At 36.5% G+C, this 20,903-nt stretch overlaps 1 protein-coding gene and 1 pseudogene across 3 annotated transcripts in view; one reads left to right on the top strand and one right to left on the bottom strand.

Moving 5' to 3' along the window:
- The window catches only part of UBAP1 (ubiquitin associated protein 1), a 55,184-nt gene that overhangs the window by 12,756 nt on the left and 21,525 nt on the right, over window positions 1-20,903 (top strand). For all 3 annotated transcript variants that reach the window (XM_045562962.1, XM_045562961.1, XM_045562960.1), the window contains exon 2: window positions 16,912-16,952. In XM_045562962.1, coding sequence (XP_045418918.1) covers window positions 16,950-16,952 — 3 coding nt within the window. In that variant the 5' untranslated portion in view covers window positions 16,912-16,949. The remainder of the gene's footprint in view (window positions 1-16,911; window positions 16,953-20,903) is intronic.
- LOC123645677 lies at window positions 13,339-14,927 on the bottom strand (annotated as a pseudogene).

Below are 20,903 nucleotides of genomic sequence, written 5' to 3'. Positions count from 1 at the left end.
CAGTACTCCAAAAAGAAACCCATGCCCACTAGCATTCATTCCCTATCTTCCCCTTCCCTTAGCCCCTGGCAAATACTAATCTACTTTTTGTTTCTGAATTTGCCTATTCTAGCCATTTCACATAAATGGAGATGTATGTAGTATTTTGTGACTGGCTTCTTTGAGTTAATGTAATGTTTTCAAGGTTCAACCACACCATTGCTTTTTATTGCCAAATAATGTTTCATTTTATGGATAATGCCATATTTTGTTTATTCTTTCATCAGTTGATGGACATTTGGGTTGTCTCCACTTTGTGTACAAGGTTTTGTGTGGACATGTGTTTTTATTTCTCTTGAGTATTCTCTTGAATAGCTTTTTAGGGATTGCATTTAACATCTTACATTTGTAACAATCTAGTTTGAACTGATACTGACTTGACTTCAGTGTTATACAGAAACTCTGCTTCTGTACAGTTCTTTCCTCTTCCTTTTTAACATTTGTTGTCAGAAACTGTATGTTTATGCACTGTATGTCCAGTAACATAGATTTATAATTATTTTTACACATTTGTCTGTTAGATCTTGTATGAAATAAAAAGTGTAATTACAATCCAAAAATACAATACTGGCATTTACATCTGAACATTTATTCTTATTGGAGATCTCTATATTTTCATATGGCATTGAGTTACTTTCTAGTTTTCTGTAATTTCAGCCTGAAGCATTCCCTTCAGCAATTCTTGTCAGGCAGGACTGCTGGTAATAAACTCCTTCAGCTTTTGTTTATCTAGGAATGTCTTAATTTCTCCCTCATTTTGAAGGACGAGTTTGTCAGATAGAATTCGTGTTTGTCAGTTTTTTTTCTGTCGTCATTTTAAATATGTCATCCTACTATCTTTTGTCCTTCATAGTTTCTGATAAGAAATCAGCTGTTAATATTATTGAGGATCTTTTGTACATGGTAAGTTGCTTCTGTTGCTTTTTTTAAAGATTCTTTCTATGTCTTTTGATAGTTTGATTATAATGTGCTTTAGTGTGAGTCTCTTGGGGTTATCCTACTTGGAGTTTACTAAGCTGCTTGTATTTGTAGATTCATATCTTTTATCAAATTTGGGAGGTTTTTGGTCATTCTTTTTTAAAATATTCTTTCTGATTTTTTCTATCTTCTTCTGGGACTCCTATAATGTGTATGTTGATCTGCTTAATGGTCCCACAGGTTCCTTAGGCTTCATTCTCTTTTCTTCATTCTTTTTATGAAGAGACTCAATAATTTTAGTTGTCCTGTCTTCAAGTTTACTGCTGCTTGCTTCTGCCTGCTCAAATTTGTTGTTGAACTCCTCTTGTGAATTTTTCACTTCAGTTATCATACTCTTTTGCTCCAGAATTTCTATTTGACTCCTTTTTATAATTTCTGTCTCCTTATTAATATTCTCATTTTGGTTATGCATTATTTTCCTGATTTCCTTTAGTTGTTTGTGTTTTCATTTAGCTCTTTGAGCATACTTAAAACGGTTGTTTTAAAGTCTCTGTCTTGTAATACAGATGTACAGACTTCCTCAAGGACAGTTTCTGTTATTTTATTTTGTTCCAGCCGGGTGTGGTGGCTCACGCCTGTAATCCTAGCACTCTGGGAGGCCGAGGTAGGAGGATCGCTTGAGGTCAGGAGTTCGAGACCAACCTGAGCAAGAGCGAGACCCCATCTCTACTAAAAATAGAAAGAAATTAGCTGGACAACTAAAAATATATAGAAAAAATTAGCTGGGTATGGTGGTGCATGCCTGTAGTCTCAGCTACTCAGGAGGTTGAGTCAGAAGGATTACTTAAGCCCAGGAGTTTGAGGTTGCTGTGAGCTAGGCTAACGCCATGGCACTCTAGCCCGAACAACAGAGCAAGACTCTGTCTCCCCCCCTCCCCCCCAAAAAAGATATTTTGTTCCTTTGAGGGCGCCATATTTTCTGTTTCTTTGCCTTGTGGTTTTTTTTTGTTGATAACTGGACATTTGAATATTACAATTATATTCTTCCCCTTCCCCAGGGTTTGCTGTTTTTTGATTATTGAAGGCTATAGTTGTCTATTTGTTTAATGACTTTTCTAAACCATTTTTGCAAAAATTGTATTCCTTGAAGTTTCTGTTCATTAGCTTTTATTCAACTAGGATTATGATATAGATTGCCTTGAATTCCAGGTGCTAAAAATTCAGCCACCCACAAAGAACACATCTCTCAGTCTTTGCAGTTTTGCTCTGTGCAGGGTCATTACTTCTACATTTAGCCAGGCTTGCACTGAGCCTTTTGGATTACCGCAAAGTGAAAGCATAGGGTCTTGCCCTATCATGTTGTGGCTTTCTAAATTCTACCTTATATAGGGTGGCTTTTCAATATCCTAGTCTTAGACAGTTCCCCAGGTATCTGAGGGTTGTTTGTTCCTGTTGTACTGTTTTCAGTTAATGCTCACCACTTGTCCAACCTGTCTTTTGAGTTAGGCCAAACAGATGAGAGCCTTGTGCCAGTCTATCAGGTGGACCCTAGACGGATTCGAACAGACATTTTTTAGAATAGACTTATTTGTGAATAAGTTCTGCTCTACTCCCTCCAAAACCAAGGGTCCCACATTGAGAAAGAATACTGCTGCCTCTTCAAGACCAAGACCGCTGTGCCAAGCAAGGGGTAGGCAAGGTCAAGTAAAAATGCCACAAAACTTTGTTTTGAGGTTGCCTTTTTTTTTTCTTTTTTTCTAAATTCAACATTTGCTTGGTACTGTAAACTTTTTACTGGTTTCCAGAGTTCTGACAAAGTTGGTCCTGAAAGTTTCTACTTGTTTTTTGATGTTTCTGTGCAAGGATGAGAGCTTAGACCTGCCTACTGTGCCGTTGTGCTAATATCATGCTGATGTCACTACTTGATTTGCTTTTTATTTATTTTTATTTATTTATTTATTTATTTTTGAGACAGAGTCTCACTCTGTTGCCTGGGCTAGAGTGCCGTGGCGCCATCCTAGCTCACAGCAACCTCAGACTCCTGGGCTCAAGCAATCCTTTTGCCTCAGCCTCCTGAGTAGCTGGGACTACAGGCATGCGCCACCATGCCTGGCTAATTTTTTCTATATATTTTTAGTTGTACAGCTAATTTCTTTATATTTTTAGTAGAAATGGGGTCTCGCTCTTGCTCAGGCTGGTCTTGAACTCCTGACCTCAAGCGATCCTCCTGCCTCGGCCTCCCAGAGTGCTAGGATTACAGGTGTGAGCCACTGTGCCCGGCCTATTATTATTATTATTATTTTTTTACCCCCCCATTATTTTTTTTTGAAACAAAGTCTTGCTCTGTCACCCTGGGTGGAGCGATGTCGTCATAGTTCACTGCAACCTCAAACTCCTGGGTTTACCCGATCCTCCTGTCTCAGCCTACTGAATAGCTGGGACTATAGATGCATACCTTGATGCCAGGTTAATTTTTCTATTTTTGGTAGAGATGGGGTCTCGCTCTTGCTCAGGCTTTTCTCAAATTCTTGAGCTCAAGCAGTCCTCCTGCCTCGGCCTCCCAGAGTGCTAGGATTATAGGTATGAGCCACCGTGCCCAGCCTCACTTAACAGATTTTAAATGGCAGCTTTATTATCTTTCAAATGTTGATATTTTGGGTATTTTTAATGATCTCTATTGTGTTCCACTAATCTGCTTATGCACCAATACAATACAGCTTTAAGTGTTGTGTCTTTTAATAAATATTTTAATATTTGATAGTCTAGTCTCCCTTCATTGTTTTCTTCAGAGATTTTTCTTTTTTTTTTTTTTTTTTTGCTGTTTTTACTTAATTCTTATTTCCATGTGGACTTTAGAATTAGCTCATCTAGTTAAAAAATAAAAGCAGAAGACTCCAGTTTTTATTTGGGTCACGCCAAATTTATATAGCAACTTAGAATTGATCTTAATGATGTTGAGTATATAATCCATGATTATCATCTGTTTTTCTAATCTTATAAGTTGTCTTTTGTGTATTTCAGTAGAGCTTTAGTTTTCTCCTTGTGTCTTAAGTGTATTCTTGGTTCTTACACCATGTGGTATATTGTATGTTTCTATTATATTTCTTATGTGGTCATTATATACATGAAAGCTGTTTATTTCAGAATATTAATTTTGTGTCCAGAAATACTTTTTTGTATTCTCTTATATTTGTAATAGTTTTTCAGTTTTTGGGTTTTCTTGGGAAACAGTTCTTTTCTGACTTTTTATTTCTTCCATCTAATATTAAATAACAATGTTAAACAATTGTGATAATAATGGACATCTTTGTCTTGTTCCTGTCCTGAGTGGGAATCCTATAGTTTCCCCACTAGTCAGTATGCTCTGGTATTTGGTATTGAGAGAGGTAGGGTTTTTTGGTTTGTTTTTTAAACTCATGTTAAGGAGATTTCCATATGATTTTTCTTCTTCAGTCTGTTAATATATGGTGAATTATATCAATAGATTTCCTTTTTTTTTTTTTTTGCTAGGTCTCCAGCTAGAAAACAGATTTCCTAATGTTGAACTATCCCATGTATGTGGGGGAAAAAAAATCCCACTGGACATGGTATATTCCTGCATGTACTACTACATTTGGTTGGCACTTTTTGAGGATTTTCATATCTATATTCATACATGAGATTTTTGAGAAATTTTCTCTTTTTTGGCATCAATATTGTGCTTACTTTGTAAAAAAAAAATTAAGACATTTTCCATCTTTTCATGTATTTTGGAACCATTAAAATCTCAGTGGAGTTACGTTTCTTTTGGGTGATAAGAATTCTTTGGCAACTCTTTCTGTTTCCTCTGTGGTTATAGATCTGAGTGTGATTTCTGCCTCTTCTGGGTTCAGTTTTAATAATTAATGTTTTCCTAGGAGAGCAAACATTTTGACCAGTTCTCAAATATACTTGCAAGTGGTTAACAAAGCAGCATCCTTAGAGTTATTTTAATTTTCTCTATTTTGAATGTTTAATTTTTCTCCTTTTTTATTGTTAGCTAGACAGTTTATTTTCTAAATAACTAGCTCTTGACTTATTTTTCTGCTTTTTAATTGATTATTTTCTGTTTATATGTTTTTTTTTTTTTTTTTTTTTTTTGAGACAGAGTCTCACTTTCTTGCCCGGGCTAGAGTGAGTGCCGTGGCGTCAGCCTAGCTCACAGCAACCTCAAACTCCTGGGCTTAAGCGATCCTCCTGCCTCAGCCTCCCGAGTAGCTGGGACTACAGGCATGCGCCACCATGCCCGGCTAATTTTTTCTATATATATTTTTAGTTGTCCAGATAATTTATTTCTATTTTTTTTAGTAAAGACGGGGTCTCGCTCAGGCTAGTCTCGAACTCCTGACCTCGAGCGATCCACCTGCCTCGGTCTCCCGGAGGGCTAGGATTACAGGCATGAACCACTGTGCCCGGCCTATATCTTTACTACTGTTTTCACTCTTGTGTTTTCCTTAGGTGGTTTTTTTTTTTTTTCTTTTAGTTACAAGGTCTTGCTTTGTCGCCCTGGCTGGAGTGCAATGGCACGATCATAGCTCATTGTAACCTTGAACTCTTGGGCCTAAGTGATCTTCCTGTCTCAGTCTCCTGCAAGTAGCTAGGCCTGCAGGTGTGCACTATCATGCCTGGCTTATTATTATTATTTTTTTTTATAGAGACAGTGTCTCACTGTGTTGCCCAGGGTGGTCTTGAGCTCTTGAGCTCAAGTGATCCTCCTGCCTTGGCCTCCAAAAGCTCTGGATTACAGGCTTGAGGCACTGTGCCTGGTTTAGGTGGTTATTTTTATTTTAAGACCCTGTGCCTTGTGTGGTGAATTTTCCTGAGTATTGTAATACTTTGTGTCTTGTAGGTTGTCAAATGCAGTATTTTCATTGTCATTATCTTCTGTAATTTTATTTTTGGTTCCCTTTTTGATCCATGAGTTCTTTAAGAGACAACTTAAAAATTCAGGTAGAAGGACTTTTTGTTTTCTGATGTAATTGGTTTCTAATTTTTTGGCCTTTTGACTATTGACTGTGTTACTTCTGATTTTGGAAATTTATTATGGTTTTCTTTGTGGCCTAATACTTATTCAAGGTTTGTAAAGTGTTCTGTGGGTATTTTAAAAGGTATATTCTGGCTGGGCGTGGTGGCTCACGCCTGTAATCCTAGCACTCTGGGAGGCCGAGGCGGGAGGATCATTTGAGCTCAGGAGTTCGAGATCAGCCTGAGCAAGAGCAAGACCCCGTCTCTACTAAAAATAGAAAGAAATTATATGGACAACTAAAATATATATATGGAAAAAATTAGCTGGGCATAGTGGCGCATGCCTGTAGTCCCAGCTACCTCTGGGAGGCTGAGGCAGGAGGATTGCTTGAGCCTAGGAGTTTAAGGTTGCTGTGAGGTAGGCTGATGCCATGGCACTCTAGCCCGGGCAACAGAGTGAGACTCTGTCTCAAAAAAATAAATAAAAATAAAAGGTATATTCTGCTTTCAGAGTGCTTTTGACACAATATAAATTAGATCTACATTAGATCTAAATTAGAATAATTATGTATTCCTCCCTGATTTTTTTTATTTCCTATACTCTTTGCTTTATGAGTGGCGATGTTATGTTATTCGGACAATTCATATCTGTTAGCTCTTCATCATGCATTGTACCCTTTATTGTTAATAAAGCAAAATACCTATTACATCTCCATGAAATCTGTAACCTAAATCCATCTGTGTGTTTGCAGGTCTTACTGGTCTGGAAACCACTGATTTATTCTTTGTTCTTTTTTTTTCCTCTCTGAAGTCATCTGTCATTAGTTACAAATTGTATTTCTTTTTAGTTCTCTTATAGGTACCTAGTTGTTTGTTCCCCGTAATTACAAAGTACCTGTGTGTATCCATAGATAGATGTCTCCATTTTTGCTCAGTACAGAAAACCCAAAAAACAAATGGCACAAAAAGAAAAACCAAAAGGCTAACGTGTAATCCCACTACCCCAAAACAACTACTATTATAAGAATATGTCTCATCCTTATTTGTTTCCATTTCTATGTAAACATATATTCCTCTTTTCCAAAATATCAGAGCGCATTAGATTTTGTTTCTGTAGGTTAGTGACTCAAATTTTCCTTTTTTAGTTTTCCATAAAACAGTGGTGCTCAGGAAAAATCAGAACAAGCAGTATTATAGCTGAATTGAAAGAAGAAATTAATGCTTTAAAAAAAAGCTTACTGGGACTATTGAAATGCTTGTCCTTATGAATCAGTGTACTGTTGACCTCTTTTGTTGGCTTTCCATTTTCAGCCAAATATGCTGATGTGCAGCACCCAGTAATAAGGGGGCTTAGTTTTATAAACACAGAGCTTGTGAAAAGTGGTAGATCATGAAAGTAATGTCTCTGGCTAATTCTCAGACTTGAACAGACTGAAAGTCAGGTCTCATAAACTCAGTTCAGTCTTCACAGCCACTTTCTTAACTCATAAAAAATTAAGATTCTAATCCTGTCATGTTCAAATAAAAATTTACTTTTTGGCTGGGCGCGGTGGCTCATGTCTGTAATCCTAGCACTCTGGGAGGCCGAGGCGGGCGGATTGTTTGAGCTCAGGAGTTCGAGACCAGCCTGAGCAAGAGCAAGACCCCGTCTTTACTAAAAATAGAAAGCAATTATATGGACAGCTAAAAAAATATATAGAGAAAAAATTAGCCGGGCATGGTGGCACATGCCTGTAGTCCCAGCTACTCGGGAGGCTGAGGCAGGAGGATTGCTCGAGCCCAAGAGTTTGAGATTGCTGTGAGCTAGGCTGATGCCATGGCACTCTATCCCGGGTGACAGAGTGAGACTCTGTCTCAAAAAAAAAAAAAAAAAAATTTACTTTTTGTCTATAGGTATACCAATTGACTTACTAGTAGTCAAGAGTGCTTGGAAAATGGTTTATTTTCTTGAAAGTTATATTTAATTCATGAACATTTGCTGACCTCTTGCTGCATGTCAGGCAGTATACAAAAGTATTTTTTTTTTTTTTGTAATGAGAATCATTTGAGGTTATTTTATAAGTGGTATAGGAAATGATTTCTAGACCTGTGGGTTTCATGGATCAGTAACATTAAGGGAAAAAAGGGGAGGGGGGATTAACATATGATTGCCAGCTTTTATTTTGTCAGTAAAGACATTTTTAGAAAGTTGCTGTGTATATAGTAAATGATGGTATCACTTATTTTTAATACTCAATATTTAGTTTGGGAACATGAATATTTTCCTTCATTTTATTCTCCCATTATAGATTTATAGTCTGTTGAGAGTTGGCTATTTATTCAGTCTACTATCTTTATTTTACTGATGAAGGAACTGCTGAGGCTCCAGAATGTCTCTGAAACCTCAGGGAGAAGAAAGAAAACTTTTTTCTCATGAGTATAGTATAGCCTAGTATTGACATATTAATAACAGTCACACATGTATATGTTGGAATGAGCTGTATGGCTGTTAATTTTGTCTTCAGACTTGAAATGTGATCCTTTCTACAGCCATCTTTTTCTGTAAATCAGAATTTCCTGGATTAATCTGTATTTGGGAAATTCGTGATTGTAGATGTTATTGTAGAAGAGTGACTGTGATAGCTTACTGAAATATTGAATTGCTGTTTTGTTTTGGGAAGCTGTTTGTAGAGTGTAGTTTCATTTCATGTAGTAGTAATTGATAGATATGTGAAAGGGAAGAAATTGAAAATGAGAACATTAATATAATTGCTCTTGAGCTTTCTCTTCCCCTTATGAAAGGGCCTGGGCCCTTTCACAAGATGTTTGTTTTTATTCTGGTCTCCTATACCTACCTTCCTTCCCCTACCTCCTTTTTCCTTTCTTTAGCTCATCTCTTCTTCCTCTTTCCTCTTTCCCTCTGGCACCTCCTCCTCTCCTGGCAGTTATCTTCTTGTTACCTATTTCTCCATCTCTTTTTATTCTTAGATGTCTATAGTCAGTAATTCAAATTTCAAGTTACCAGTTTTCTTCCTATAGCATTTGAACTGAAGTGGCACTGAGCTGGAAAAATAGAACATTGCTGTTAAATTCTTGGTTGTTCAGGGATTTCTAAGTTTTATTAGTGTAAAAGCTTATGGATTAAGAGTATCTGTTATTGCTCTTTCTGCTTTATACTTTCCCTTTAATAGACACATTTACATTTATTTTAGTGGAAATTTATGATTGCTTATGAACTCATTTTTCCCTGTGAGTACTTATAATTTTACATTAGGGCCAAATGTATTTCTTTCAGTCTTGTTTTGTGTACATTTCTTTTTACATAGTTATAATTTAATCCAATTTGTAAAAACATTTTAAAACTTATAATTATTTCCTATTTATTATATGCTTTTAATAAACACTCTTAATGCCATCACATCTTCCGAATTTCCATTATTTACTCATTTTCCATAATTGAACATTTAGATTATAGGAGGGTATTATAAAGTAAATGGGTTTAATTAAGTAAAATGAAGTGTTTTGGTTGTTTTTCCCAAAGCAAGAAAAGTTTGGAAAAATGAAGTTGTTGATTTTGCTCAGATGTTCCAGGGGAAGAATTGAACCTAAGTAGTTATTAAAACACCTTTGATCCTTGAGACACTGAAGTTTTGCTACATAGTGGACATTAAGAAAAATCTTTACTGTAAGTTCCCAAATATGGATTTCTCATATTAAGGTTTGTAAAAGATATAATAGGAGTTAACATTTAGTGAACTATTTTAATATTTAAAGAAAACCCTTGGAAAATCTACATATTATCAGCTCCATTAGAGCATAATTTTAAAAATTTTACATTCTTTTATTTAGTAATAATGTTACCAAACCAAACTGGGGTCGGTTCACCTGGCACAGCAAAGCCACACACTGAAGCCAAGAGTTGAAGCAGGATAAATGACACCATGCAAAGAGAATGAGCAGCTAATGCTAAGACCTGAACCCCCTGATGGTTTTAAAGGCAGGGTGTTTAAAGGCAGGGGTACATTTCAGGCAGGCAAAATTATGAGTCAATACATGGAGATTATACATTGCCCTGGCCCAAAAAGGCGGGATATCCTGAAGTGGGGGGCCTATGGATCATATGTAGATTCAGGGATTCTTGGATTAGTGGGGAGGAATGTTAAATTGGGTGTGACTCCCTTCAGGGAGAAATTTAGAACAAAAAATGGTGGTCAGAGTTCAATTCCTCAGTTCCCCTTTATCTGCATTTTCCATCTTGTGGGGGTTTCAGGAAAACAACTCAAGAACATATGGTAAGATGCCATCTTTTGGGGAACTAAAACACTTCATGACTCTGGCTGTCTTGGACGGCCATTGATACTTCTATTCACTTTTCAAGGCTGGCTAGGTTCCTGGAACTTCCCCTGAAGGAACTCAAGATTTTCCTTTATTTCCTTGCTTGTGAGGCCCCTAAGGGGGGTACCTGCTCATCTCAATAAGGGGAACTATATTTTAATTTTCATTTACTGTTCCTTTTGTAATAGAGAATTCCCTTTATTGAAGATTATATGCATACTTTAAAGTAGTACCTCCCCCTTCACACTCCCCATCCGTCTTCTGTCTAGTTTGTTCATTGCTATTTTGATTTTCAGACTCAGAAGTTGTTGACGCCCATCTCCCTGGGACTTTTCACCTGAGTTCCTCACTGCTGCCTCTTTTTTAAATTCTTTTTTTTTTTTTTTTTTGCTATTTCATTTTTTAAAAAGTAATTTGTTGAGTAAGCATCTCCATGCCCCCTGCTCCTGACAACCACCAATATGTTTTCTGTCTCTATAGATTTTCCCTTTCTGAATCATACAATATATATGACCTGTTTTGTCCTCTTTCACTTAGCACAATATTTTGGAAGTTCATATTGTAGCATGTGTCAGTACTTGATTCCTTTTTATGGGTATATCTGACTGATAGATATTACTGCTGAATAATGTTGCATTGAATGGATGTATCACATTTTGTTTATTTCATTCATCAGTTGGACATTTGGGTTGTTTCCACATTTTTACTATTATGACTAATGCTCCTGTGAACATTCACGTACAGTTTTTTGTGTGGACATATGTTTTTATTTCTCTTGGACATATATCTAGAAGAGGAATTGCTGGGTCATATGATAACTATGTTTAACATTTTGGGAAACTCCCGGATTATTTTCCAAAGTGGTTACTTTATGTTACATTCCCACTGGCAGTGTATAGGGTTCTAATTTCTCCATGTCCTTGTCAAACCCTGTTATTGTCTCTTTTTTTGATTATAGCCATTCTTGGTGTGAATGCCATCTCATTGTGTTTTTTAAAAATTTAAGATAAGATTAACATAACTTAAAACAAACCATTTAAAAGTGAACAATTCAATGGCATTTAGCACATTCAAAATGTGCTGCTTCTGTCTATATCCAGAACTCTCTTGGTGGTTTTGATTTGCATTTCTCTGATGACTAATAATATGGAGCATCTTTTCATGTACTTTTTGGCCATTTGTATATCTTTGGAGAAATGACTATTCAAATCCTGTGGCCATTTTGCTTTCTTTTTTTTTTTTTTTTGAGACAGAGTCTCGCTCTTTGCCCGGGCTAGAGTGAGTGCTGTGGCGTCAGCCTCGCTCACAGCAACCTCAAACTCCTGGACTTAAGCGATCCTACTGCCTCAGCCTCCTGAGTAGCTGGGACTACAGGCATGCGCCACCATGCCCGGCTAATTTTTTCTATGTATTTTTTAGTTGTCCAGCTTATTTTCTTTGCATTTTTAGTAGAGAAGGGGTCTTGCTCTTGCTCAGGCTGGTTTCGAACTCCTGAGCTCAAATGATCCACACACCTCGGCCTCCCAGAGTGCTAGGATTAGAGGCGTGAGCCACCATGCCCGGCCTTTTTGGCCATTTCTAATTGAGTTATTTGTCTTTTTTATTATTGAGTTGTAGAGTTTTTTATATATTCCAGATACAAGTCCCTGAATCAGATATATGGTTTGCAGATATTTTCTCCCATTGTGTGAATTCTTTTGGTTGAGCTTTTTAAAAAACATTTTATTTTTAATTGGCATAGAATAATTATACATACAATGTGATGTTTCAGTACAAGTGTACATAGTGTAATGATCAAATCAGGGTAATTAGCAAATCCATCACCTTAAACATTTATTATTTCCTTGTCGTGAGAACATTCAGAGTCTTCTATTTATTTTGTTTTATTTTATTTTATTTTTAAAGACAGGGTCATGCTGTGTTGGCCAGGCTGGAGTGCAGTGGCCTGATGATAGCTCACTGTAACCTCAAATTCTTGGGCTCAAGCAGTGCTCACACCTCAGACTCCCAAGTAGCTTGGACTATAGGCATGCACCACCACGCCTGGCTAATTTTTAAAAAAAATAATTTTTTAGGCCAGGCACGGTGGCTCACGCCTGTAATCCTAGCACTCTGGGAGGCCGAGGCGGGTGGATGGCTTGAGGTCAGGAGTTCGAGACCAGCCTGAGCAACAGCGAGACCCCGTCTCTACTAAAAATAGAAAGAAATTATCTGGCCAACTAAAATATATACAGAAAAAATTAGCCGTAGTCCCAGCTACTCGGGAGGCTGAGGCAGTAGGATTGCTTAAGCCCAGGAGTTTGAGGTTGCTGTGAGCTAGGCTGACTCGCCATGGCACTCACTCTAGCCAGGGAAACAAAGAGACACTCTGTCTCAAAAAAAAAAAAAAAAAATTTTGTAGAGATGGGGTCTCACTATGTTGCCTAGGCTGGTCTTGAAATTCCTGGCCTCAAGCAATCCTCCCGCCTCCCAAAGTGCCAGGATCACAGGAGTAAGGCACCATGCCTGGCTGTTTTCAAATATACAGTATATTATTGTTTTTTTTTTATTTTTTATTTTTTTTTTGAGACAGAGTCTCTGTGTTGCCCGGGCTAGAGTGAGTGCCGTGGCGTCAGCCTAGCTCACAGCAACCTCAGACTCCTGGGCTTAAGCGATCCTACTGCCTCAGCCTCCCAAGTAGCTGGGACTACAGGCATGTGCCTGGCTAACTTTTTCTATATATATTTTTAGTTGGCCAGATAATTTCTTTCTATTTTTAGTAGAGACGGGATCTCGCTCTTGCTGAGGCTGGTCTCAAACTCCTGACCTCGAGTGATCCACCTGCCTCGGCCTCCCAGAGTGCTAGGATTACAGACGTGAGCCACTGCCTATTATAGTTAATTATATGACACCCTATTGTACAATAGAATACCAGAATTTATTCTTCTCTATAACTGTAACTTTATACCTGTTGACTAACTTCTCCCTAACCACTGCCCTCCTCTCCCCAGCCTCTGGTAACCACTATTCTACCTTCTACTTTTTGGGGGAGGGTGTGTTACTATTTATTTATGACACATATTCCACATCCATGATTCTCTCCAGTCAAAACTTCTTTGAGATGATGCTGTCAGCCTTGGTCAATCAGAGTCATCTGACTCGCCCATCCTGCAGATGGCCCCACAGATAACACAGGTTTTAAACTGGCAGTTAAACCTGCCTGTGACCTTGTCAGCTTCAGCCACGTTCATCTGGATGGATGTGTGGTCCTTAGCACCAATGATGTTGTTGTTAGAGCATTCCCTTGGGACATATAGGTCCACAAACTTGCTAGTGATGTTTTACGTGTTGAAGCCGAGTCTGCTGCCACCAGGATGCAGGCCTCTACTTTTATGAGATCAACTTTTTTAGATTCCACATAAGAGTGAGATCATGTGGTATTTGTCTTTCTGTTTAATTCCATTTAGAATAATGTCCTGCAGGTTCATCCATGTTGTCTCAAATGACAGAATTTCATTCTTTTTTATGGCTGAATAGTTTCAGCCTTTTTTTAAAAGCCAAGAATCCATTTAAATTTAGATGGAACTTCTTGATAACATTCTTGAAATCAGCTTATTCTGGGTGTTGTTTGGGAAATTATTTAATAAATCAGAGACTCATTCTCTCTCAAGCCCTTTTACCTCAAAAACAGCTGCTGCTTCAAATAACTCATATCCCACAATTTTTATTAGCATTATGGAGATGAAAGCACTAATTTTCTGCACCTATCTCTCAGCATATTCACAGCTCTCCTTGCTGGATGGTTAGATACTGCTTCTTTCCCAACAGAGATTTAGGAAAACAGATTTCTGGTATGTGCTTAAGTGGGAGGGTTGAAGCTGCCAAGAATCTTACTTCTGGGTTTTTAAAGTCTCATGGTGGTGCTGTGGTGTATTATGTACCTTACAATGACCCCGAAGCCCTGTACGAACCTATAAAATGTCTTTTGCACATATAAAAAGGTTAAATCATTTTTCAGTATGGGTTGTTGGTTCTTTGTAAATTGATGATCCATACACTTTATGATTTTAACTCTCCATTAACTAGCATATCAACCAGAATATTCCATCTCCACATCATGCTGGAAAACTGAAGCTTTTAAAGTAAAGCTTTAAAAGAAATAATAAAATTAATATATTTTGTTATAGAATGTTCAGAAACAGAAAAATCTTATGAGTTATTTCTAGTCCTACCACCTAGAAGCAACCATTATGAATTCTTTTTTTTTTTTTTTGGAGACAGAGTCTCACTCTGTTGCCCGGACTAGAGTGCCGTGGCATCAGCTTAGCTCACAGCAACCTCAAACTCCTAGGCTCAAGCAATCCTTCTGCCTCAGCCTCCCGAGTAGCTGGGATTACAGGCATGTGCCACCATGCCCGGCTAATTTTTTTTGTATATATATTTTTAGTTGTCCAGCTAATTTCTTTCTGTTTTTTTTAGTAGAGATGGGATCTCGCTCTTGCTCAGGCTGGTCTTGAACTCCTGAGCTCAAATGATCCTCCCGCCTCGGCCTCCCAGCGTGCTAAGATTACTGGCATGAGCCACCACGTCCAGCCCATTATAAATTTTTTATGTAGTTTCCTGTATTTGAAATGCTTGGAACCAGAAGTGTTTTGGATTTTGGAATATTTGCATTGTACTTACCAGTTCAGCATCCGTAATCTGAAACTCTGGAATCTTTACTGCCCCAGTGAGAATTTCCTTTGAGTGTCATGTCAATGCTCAGAAAAGTTTCAGATTTTGTAGCATTTCAAATTTTCAGATTAGAGATCCTCAACCTGTATTTCCTTCTGATTTTTTTCTTTTCGAAAATTTTAAAATATCGGTTCTTTTTTTTTTTTTTTTTTGAGATAGAGTCTTGCTCTGTCTCCCAGACTCAGCTGTGGTGGCATCGTTGTAGCTCACTGCAACCTCAAACTCCCGGGCTCGAGCAATCCTCTTGCCTCAGCCTCCTAAGTAGCTGGGACTACCGGCCTTGTGGGCCGGCTAATTTTTCTGTTTTTAGTAGAGAAGGGGTCTCGCTCTTTCTCAGGCTGGTCTCAAACTCCTTCCATCTTGGCCTCCCAGAGTGCTAGGATTACAGGTGCCCGGCCTAGTTTATTTCTTTTGAAATTTGAAAATACTTTTTACATAATACTTTCTATCCTTAAAGGGGTTGGGCACGGCCATTATTTTCTACTTAATGTTGTGGTCAGGTCCACGGTAGTTAACTAAGGAGTGACTTTCCTGGAGTAATGGAAGATAATTGTTTGCTGTTGACACTTTATCCTTGAGTAACACTTCCTGGCTAGTAGGTCTTAATGTTGGGAGACCTATCCTTCTGGGGTAACTGGCCATCAGGATAAGTGTATGCCTTCTGCTAATATGGTATGATGTTTTGCCCATGTAGAACAGACAGATAGTATCATATAAATGAGGTAGGGGAATGCCTCTATGAAATGGCCTTGTCTAAGTTAGAATCAGGATGGGCTGTTGGAGGAGGTTTATTATTTTTTATTAGGCAAGTATATATTTTTTCCCCACTAAAGAGTTAATTTATTACCCTGCAGATTGTAAAAAATAATGATTAAATTTCTCTTTTACCAATGAGTAAACTTATTACAAACTTATTTCACTCATTATTAGCCTTATGAAAGTGAAAAGCTGTCACTCATCCCTTTCCTCTCTTCTTCACTTAAATAATCATTCTTTAGTTTGCATAGCTTATTCAATTCAGAGCTACTTTTTTTGGAAACAGCTTTATTGATATAATTTACATAAATAAAGTTTACCCATTTAAGTGTTCAATTCACTAGTGTGTTTAGTTTAGTCACAGAGTTTTGGAACTATCACCACAATTAATTTTAGAACATTTTTATCACCCCAAAAAGAAATTTGTACTTGCAAACCATGGTGACTGCATTTTAAAACTGTTATAGGCTTGCTCTGTGTCTGCTAAGTTTAGAAGGTATTTTACCATTTAAACGTAGAATTAAAATAATATTTTGAATTTGCATTTTTCAAGTAATGTTTCAAATTTTTTTTCTTTTTAAAGTAACTTATGGTATATAAACCAATTTACCTTGACCTAAATTTTTTTTCTTTTATATTGGGAAGAAATTTTGTTGGAGATCATACATCATGGTAAAAACCCCTTGTCATCAGGCAGAAAGCATATTAATATACTTTGGTACAGCTGTATAATTTGTTATTTGGAATTTTGGCCTTTCCACAGTGAAATTTTATTCTACTGGGATAGATTAAAATATCATTAAACAATTCTATTTTATCTAATTTTAGTGTGATTATATATACTTTTTGGGGGAGTATATATACTTTTTAAAGGACTGGGCGTGGTGATGTGCCTATAGTCCTAGCTACTAGGGATCCTCAGGTGGGAGGATTCCTTGAGCCCAGGAGTTCAAAGCCAGCCTGGGCAACATAGCAAGACCCTATCTCTAACAAAACAAAACAAAAAAACTCATTTCCCCCCCATTCTCCCTTCTTTTTTGTGATTTTGGGAGTGAGAAGTGAGGACTCTCTCAGTCCGGGAACCTTTGGTCTTCTGGTTTCTTTCTTTAAGTCTCAATTTTCTTATAATTATTTGTTTATATCCCTTTAAGGCATCATGTACCTAACAAATATTTCCTTGTTTTTCAGGTTCTAAATGGCTTCTAAGAAGTTGGGTGCAGATTTTCATGGTAAGTGGACTGTTGGTTACCATGGTTTAAGTTCTGATTTGATCAGAGATTTTAAGATCACTTAGCCTAGTTTATGTGTTCTTTTTTTTCTCTTTCAATGACTAGCTTGAGAAAAATAAAGTTATACAACAACGTAGCATATACATCCTAAAGGTCTTCATGTAACTTTAATTTTCAAGTATTTCTTCAAATGTATCGTTTCTGGTTTTGTACTGGAAACTGCTAGAGATGGATAAGGAGCCTTCCTATTTTGGTTGCTCTTCAGCATTATTTTGAGGTAGTTACCATTCCCTTTCCTGTTCCTTGATCATAGCTCTTTTCCATCTGTGTGTGTGACAGATTTTAACCCTTTAGTTAATACTTTATAATGTTTTGTTTTAGTTCCCTCTACCTCCTCTGCCCCATAAAAAGTGGTAATTTACTACAAATCAATCACTATATTACACAGGTATCAATAATAGCAATTACAATTTTGCATTTGAAACTAGTAGTTTCTCTATTTTCTTCTTCTAAGATAAAACCTTCCAAAATGAAATATACTTTATTATCTGCATTTGGGGAGAATGTAGGTACCTAAGAAGTTAAAATTAAAGTTAGACTCTCTTTTTATACAGTAGAGGATAGAATTAAACACCAGAAATAGCCAAACAACACAATTATTTTAAAAGAGATTTTAAAGCTGATCTCCTATCACATCATTGTAAGAATGATTTAGTAGACTGCCTGACAACATGTGTTGTCTGAAGGTGTCTGATCAATAAAGACTTGGTTTTTTTTTTTTTTTAGAGCTTCCCACATCTTCTTAAATTCCTAACCAAAATGTTATTGTTTAAATGAAATTTTCTACCTAAGTAAGTTTAAGAGAAAGATTTTTCTCTTTCTCTCTTAGGCTTCTATTCTTTTAACAGGGCTCTATTTATTGAGCTCCTGGTTGAATTTTAGTCGTTTTAGTTCAGTTTTTAGAGTAAAGAAACCCTATTTTTAGATATCATATAGTTTAAGAAATAGAAATTCAAGGGAGAATATTTAATAGGAGATCTCATAGGTATCTGAGTACAAAAAGAATCAAGTTTAGTCTGGTCTTAACAAGGCTAAAATTAGAAAGCCAGGAAACTAAGGCTACTATTCCTTTCATTTCTCATGAAAGCTGCTTAGCTTTTCCTCACTGCTTTTCACTGTAACTGTGTTCCATTTTTATTCTTCTGTTTATAGAGTCGCTTTCTTGGCCTACTAGTGTAGAGTACACAGGGCCAAAAATGGCTACCCCAGTTATGGTGCTGCTTGCTACTTAACCTTTCAGTGTAAGTGGCTAGTATCATAGAGCTAGAGTTTTTGTGTGTTTTAGTCAAGGGAATCTGATGGCATAGCCTAACTTAGTTTATGAGCCTATGAGTTGGCTCTCCCAAAGTTAGGTATTATCTGACTGGTCCATTGAGGGGTTAATGACTGTGGGTATAATTTTTCTAGGTCACTTTTTCTAGGTGTGGACAAGGAGATAACTGCTTTCTCTCATTACTGGATATTAAAATGCTTTTTTTTCTATTTAAACATTTGGGGATGACTAGGTCTTGTGACACGCTGTCTTATGACTAGCATTTGATTTACCTACAAGTTCATTTTGTTCAACTAAAGTTGAGCTTCTTCCACTGTTATTAATAACCACATATCCCTAAATAACACAATAAGGGATATAGTTATTTCTTGAAGACTTTTAGAAATATTATCCATATATTATGTAAACTGCAAACCCGTGGCTCGGTTTAGATCAGGACTTTCTCGGAGCCTGGTGCTTTAAAATGTCAATCCTGTTTAATTCTTAAGTGATTCTTCACTTGTTTCATTTAGGAAAAAAGTTATTGTTCAAAAGTGACTTTTAAAGGATTTAAAAAAAATGTTTTGGCAAATAAATTAACTCTTTTTATATCTGGAAAAATGCCTTTGAAGATTCTAATTTAGGAAAAAGTAAGCCTCTATAATAAGACAATAAAAGTAAGCTCTCTCTCTTTTTAAACCACTTATTGAGGTTATTGGGGGTATGATTGACATATAAAAACCTGTATATATTTAACGTACACATCTTGATGAGTTTGAGGGTAAGTATACACTCATGAAACTATCACTACCATTAAAACAAAAGCATTTCCATTACCTCCCAAAGTTTCCTCCTGCTTCTTTTATTATTTTTTTGTGTGGGTTTTTGTTTTTTTGAGGGACTAAGAACACTTACCATAAGATCTACCTTCTTAGCAGTTTTAAATATACAATATAGTATTGTTAGTTACAGACACTGTGATGTATAGTAGATTCCCCAGAACATAATTATCTTGCATAACTAAAATTTTATATCCTTTAATCATCATCTCCTCAAAACACCTGGAAAATGGACAAGCTGTCCCACTTATGTCCAGTTAGCTAATTTGCAGAGAGGTTCATTTTTCCCTTGGTTTAATTTCTATTAAGAGATTGAAATGCTTTTTAAAAAGGCATTTTATTTTAGATTATTTTAAAAAGTTGATCTGTAATTGCTTTATAATTTCATGTAATTCTAATCATTATTTTCTGTATGTAATGTGACCTGCCCCCCAACCCGTGCTACTTTCAAGATTTTCTCTTTATCTTTTACTTTAAATCTATATATTTATCGTGCTTGGACTTGGCTAAACTTCTTGGATTTTGTGGGTTGATGTCTTTTATCACTTTTGGAAAATTCTCAGCCATTATCTTTTCTCATATTTCTTCTGCCCCATTTTCCTTTCTTCTTCTTTTGAAACTCCAATCACATGTACATTAAGAAGGTACCTCTTAATGCTGTTCCATTTTTTTTCCAACTTTTTTCTCTTTATGTTTCAATTTGGTTAATTTCTTTTGACCTGACCTAACTTCAATTTTTCTGAGTATTTCCTCTGCTGAGCCTTGTCTTTTGATTAGCGTAGCCTGGCTTATGAGCCATCAAAATTTCTCTTTTCTAATGATGCATTTTTCACTTCTAGCATTTCCATTTGTCTCTTTATATTTCCATCTCTCTGCTGAAATTTCCCATCTGCTCTTGTTTATTTTTTCCGTTAGATTGTTTAATATATCTATTATTGTTGTTTAAAGCTCCTTGTCTGATAATTACAATATCTTGGCTCTCCCTGAGTTTGGGTCTGATGACTGGTTCCTCTCTTAATGATGGATCACATTTTCTTGCTGCTTTGTGTGTCTTGTAATTTTTTATTGAACGCCAGACATTGCCTATTAAAAAGCTGATTTTGTAGGTTATCTGGCTTGCTTCGTAGTTAGAGTGTAACATTTTCTTGTGATGTCACATCTTAAAACAAATATTTATATATTTATAATTTTGTATATTTATAGTTTTGCAAGTGTTACCTGGCTTTTGGCTTTAAGATAGTGCTAACCAATCATGAAATTGTAATTTTTCACTTAAGTTTGATCTGTCCTATTCTTATTTTTCAAAAACCTCAGTTTGAATTTCCTCACAGTGAAACCTGAATTTAAGCATAATCCAATTGATAACCTTTATTGGGAATTTCTTCCCCCACCTAGAATTGTACCTTTTTTTTGAGAAACAAACAGGTCACAGGATTGTATCAGCACTTTGGAAAGAAACAAAACAGAATGAAGCCTTCCTAGAATTTAACCTGAGTCATAACACATTCAGCCAGTCTGTTCCACCAAAGTGATGTATAGAACCTGACTTCAGGAACTGCCACCACCACAATAATCAGAGATGCACTTTCTTTTTCTAAAGTGAACTTAGGAAAATAGGCTCAGACATTTTGGGAAGATTTTCAGTAATAATGACTGAAACTAAAAGGTATTGGGGATGAGCCAGAAAATTGTTAACTACAGTACTTAATTCTCTGGGCCATTATGGTTAAGTTTTTATTGATTACAAGAAATAAAATCTATTGACAAATGAGAAATTGCTCTCTTTAACTATATATTCTG

The sequence above is a fragment of the Lemur catta genome, chromosome 10, assembly GCF_020740605.2.
Source record: "Lemur catta isolate mLemCat1 chromosome 10, mLemCat1.pri, whole genome shotgun sequence".
Taxonomy (NCBI): domain Eukaryota; kingdom Metazoa; phylum Chordata; class Mammalia; order Primates; family Lemuridae; genus Lemur; species Lemur catta.
Note: the sequence above shows the minus strand (reverse complement) of the source record. Positions and strands in the feature narration are given on the sequence as shown.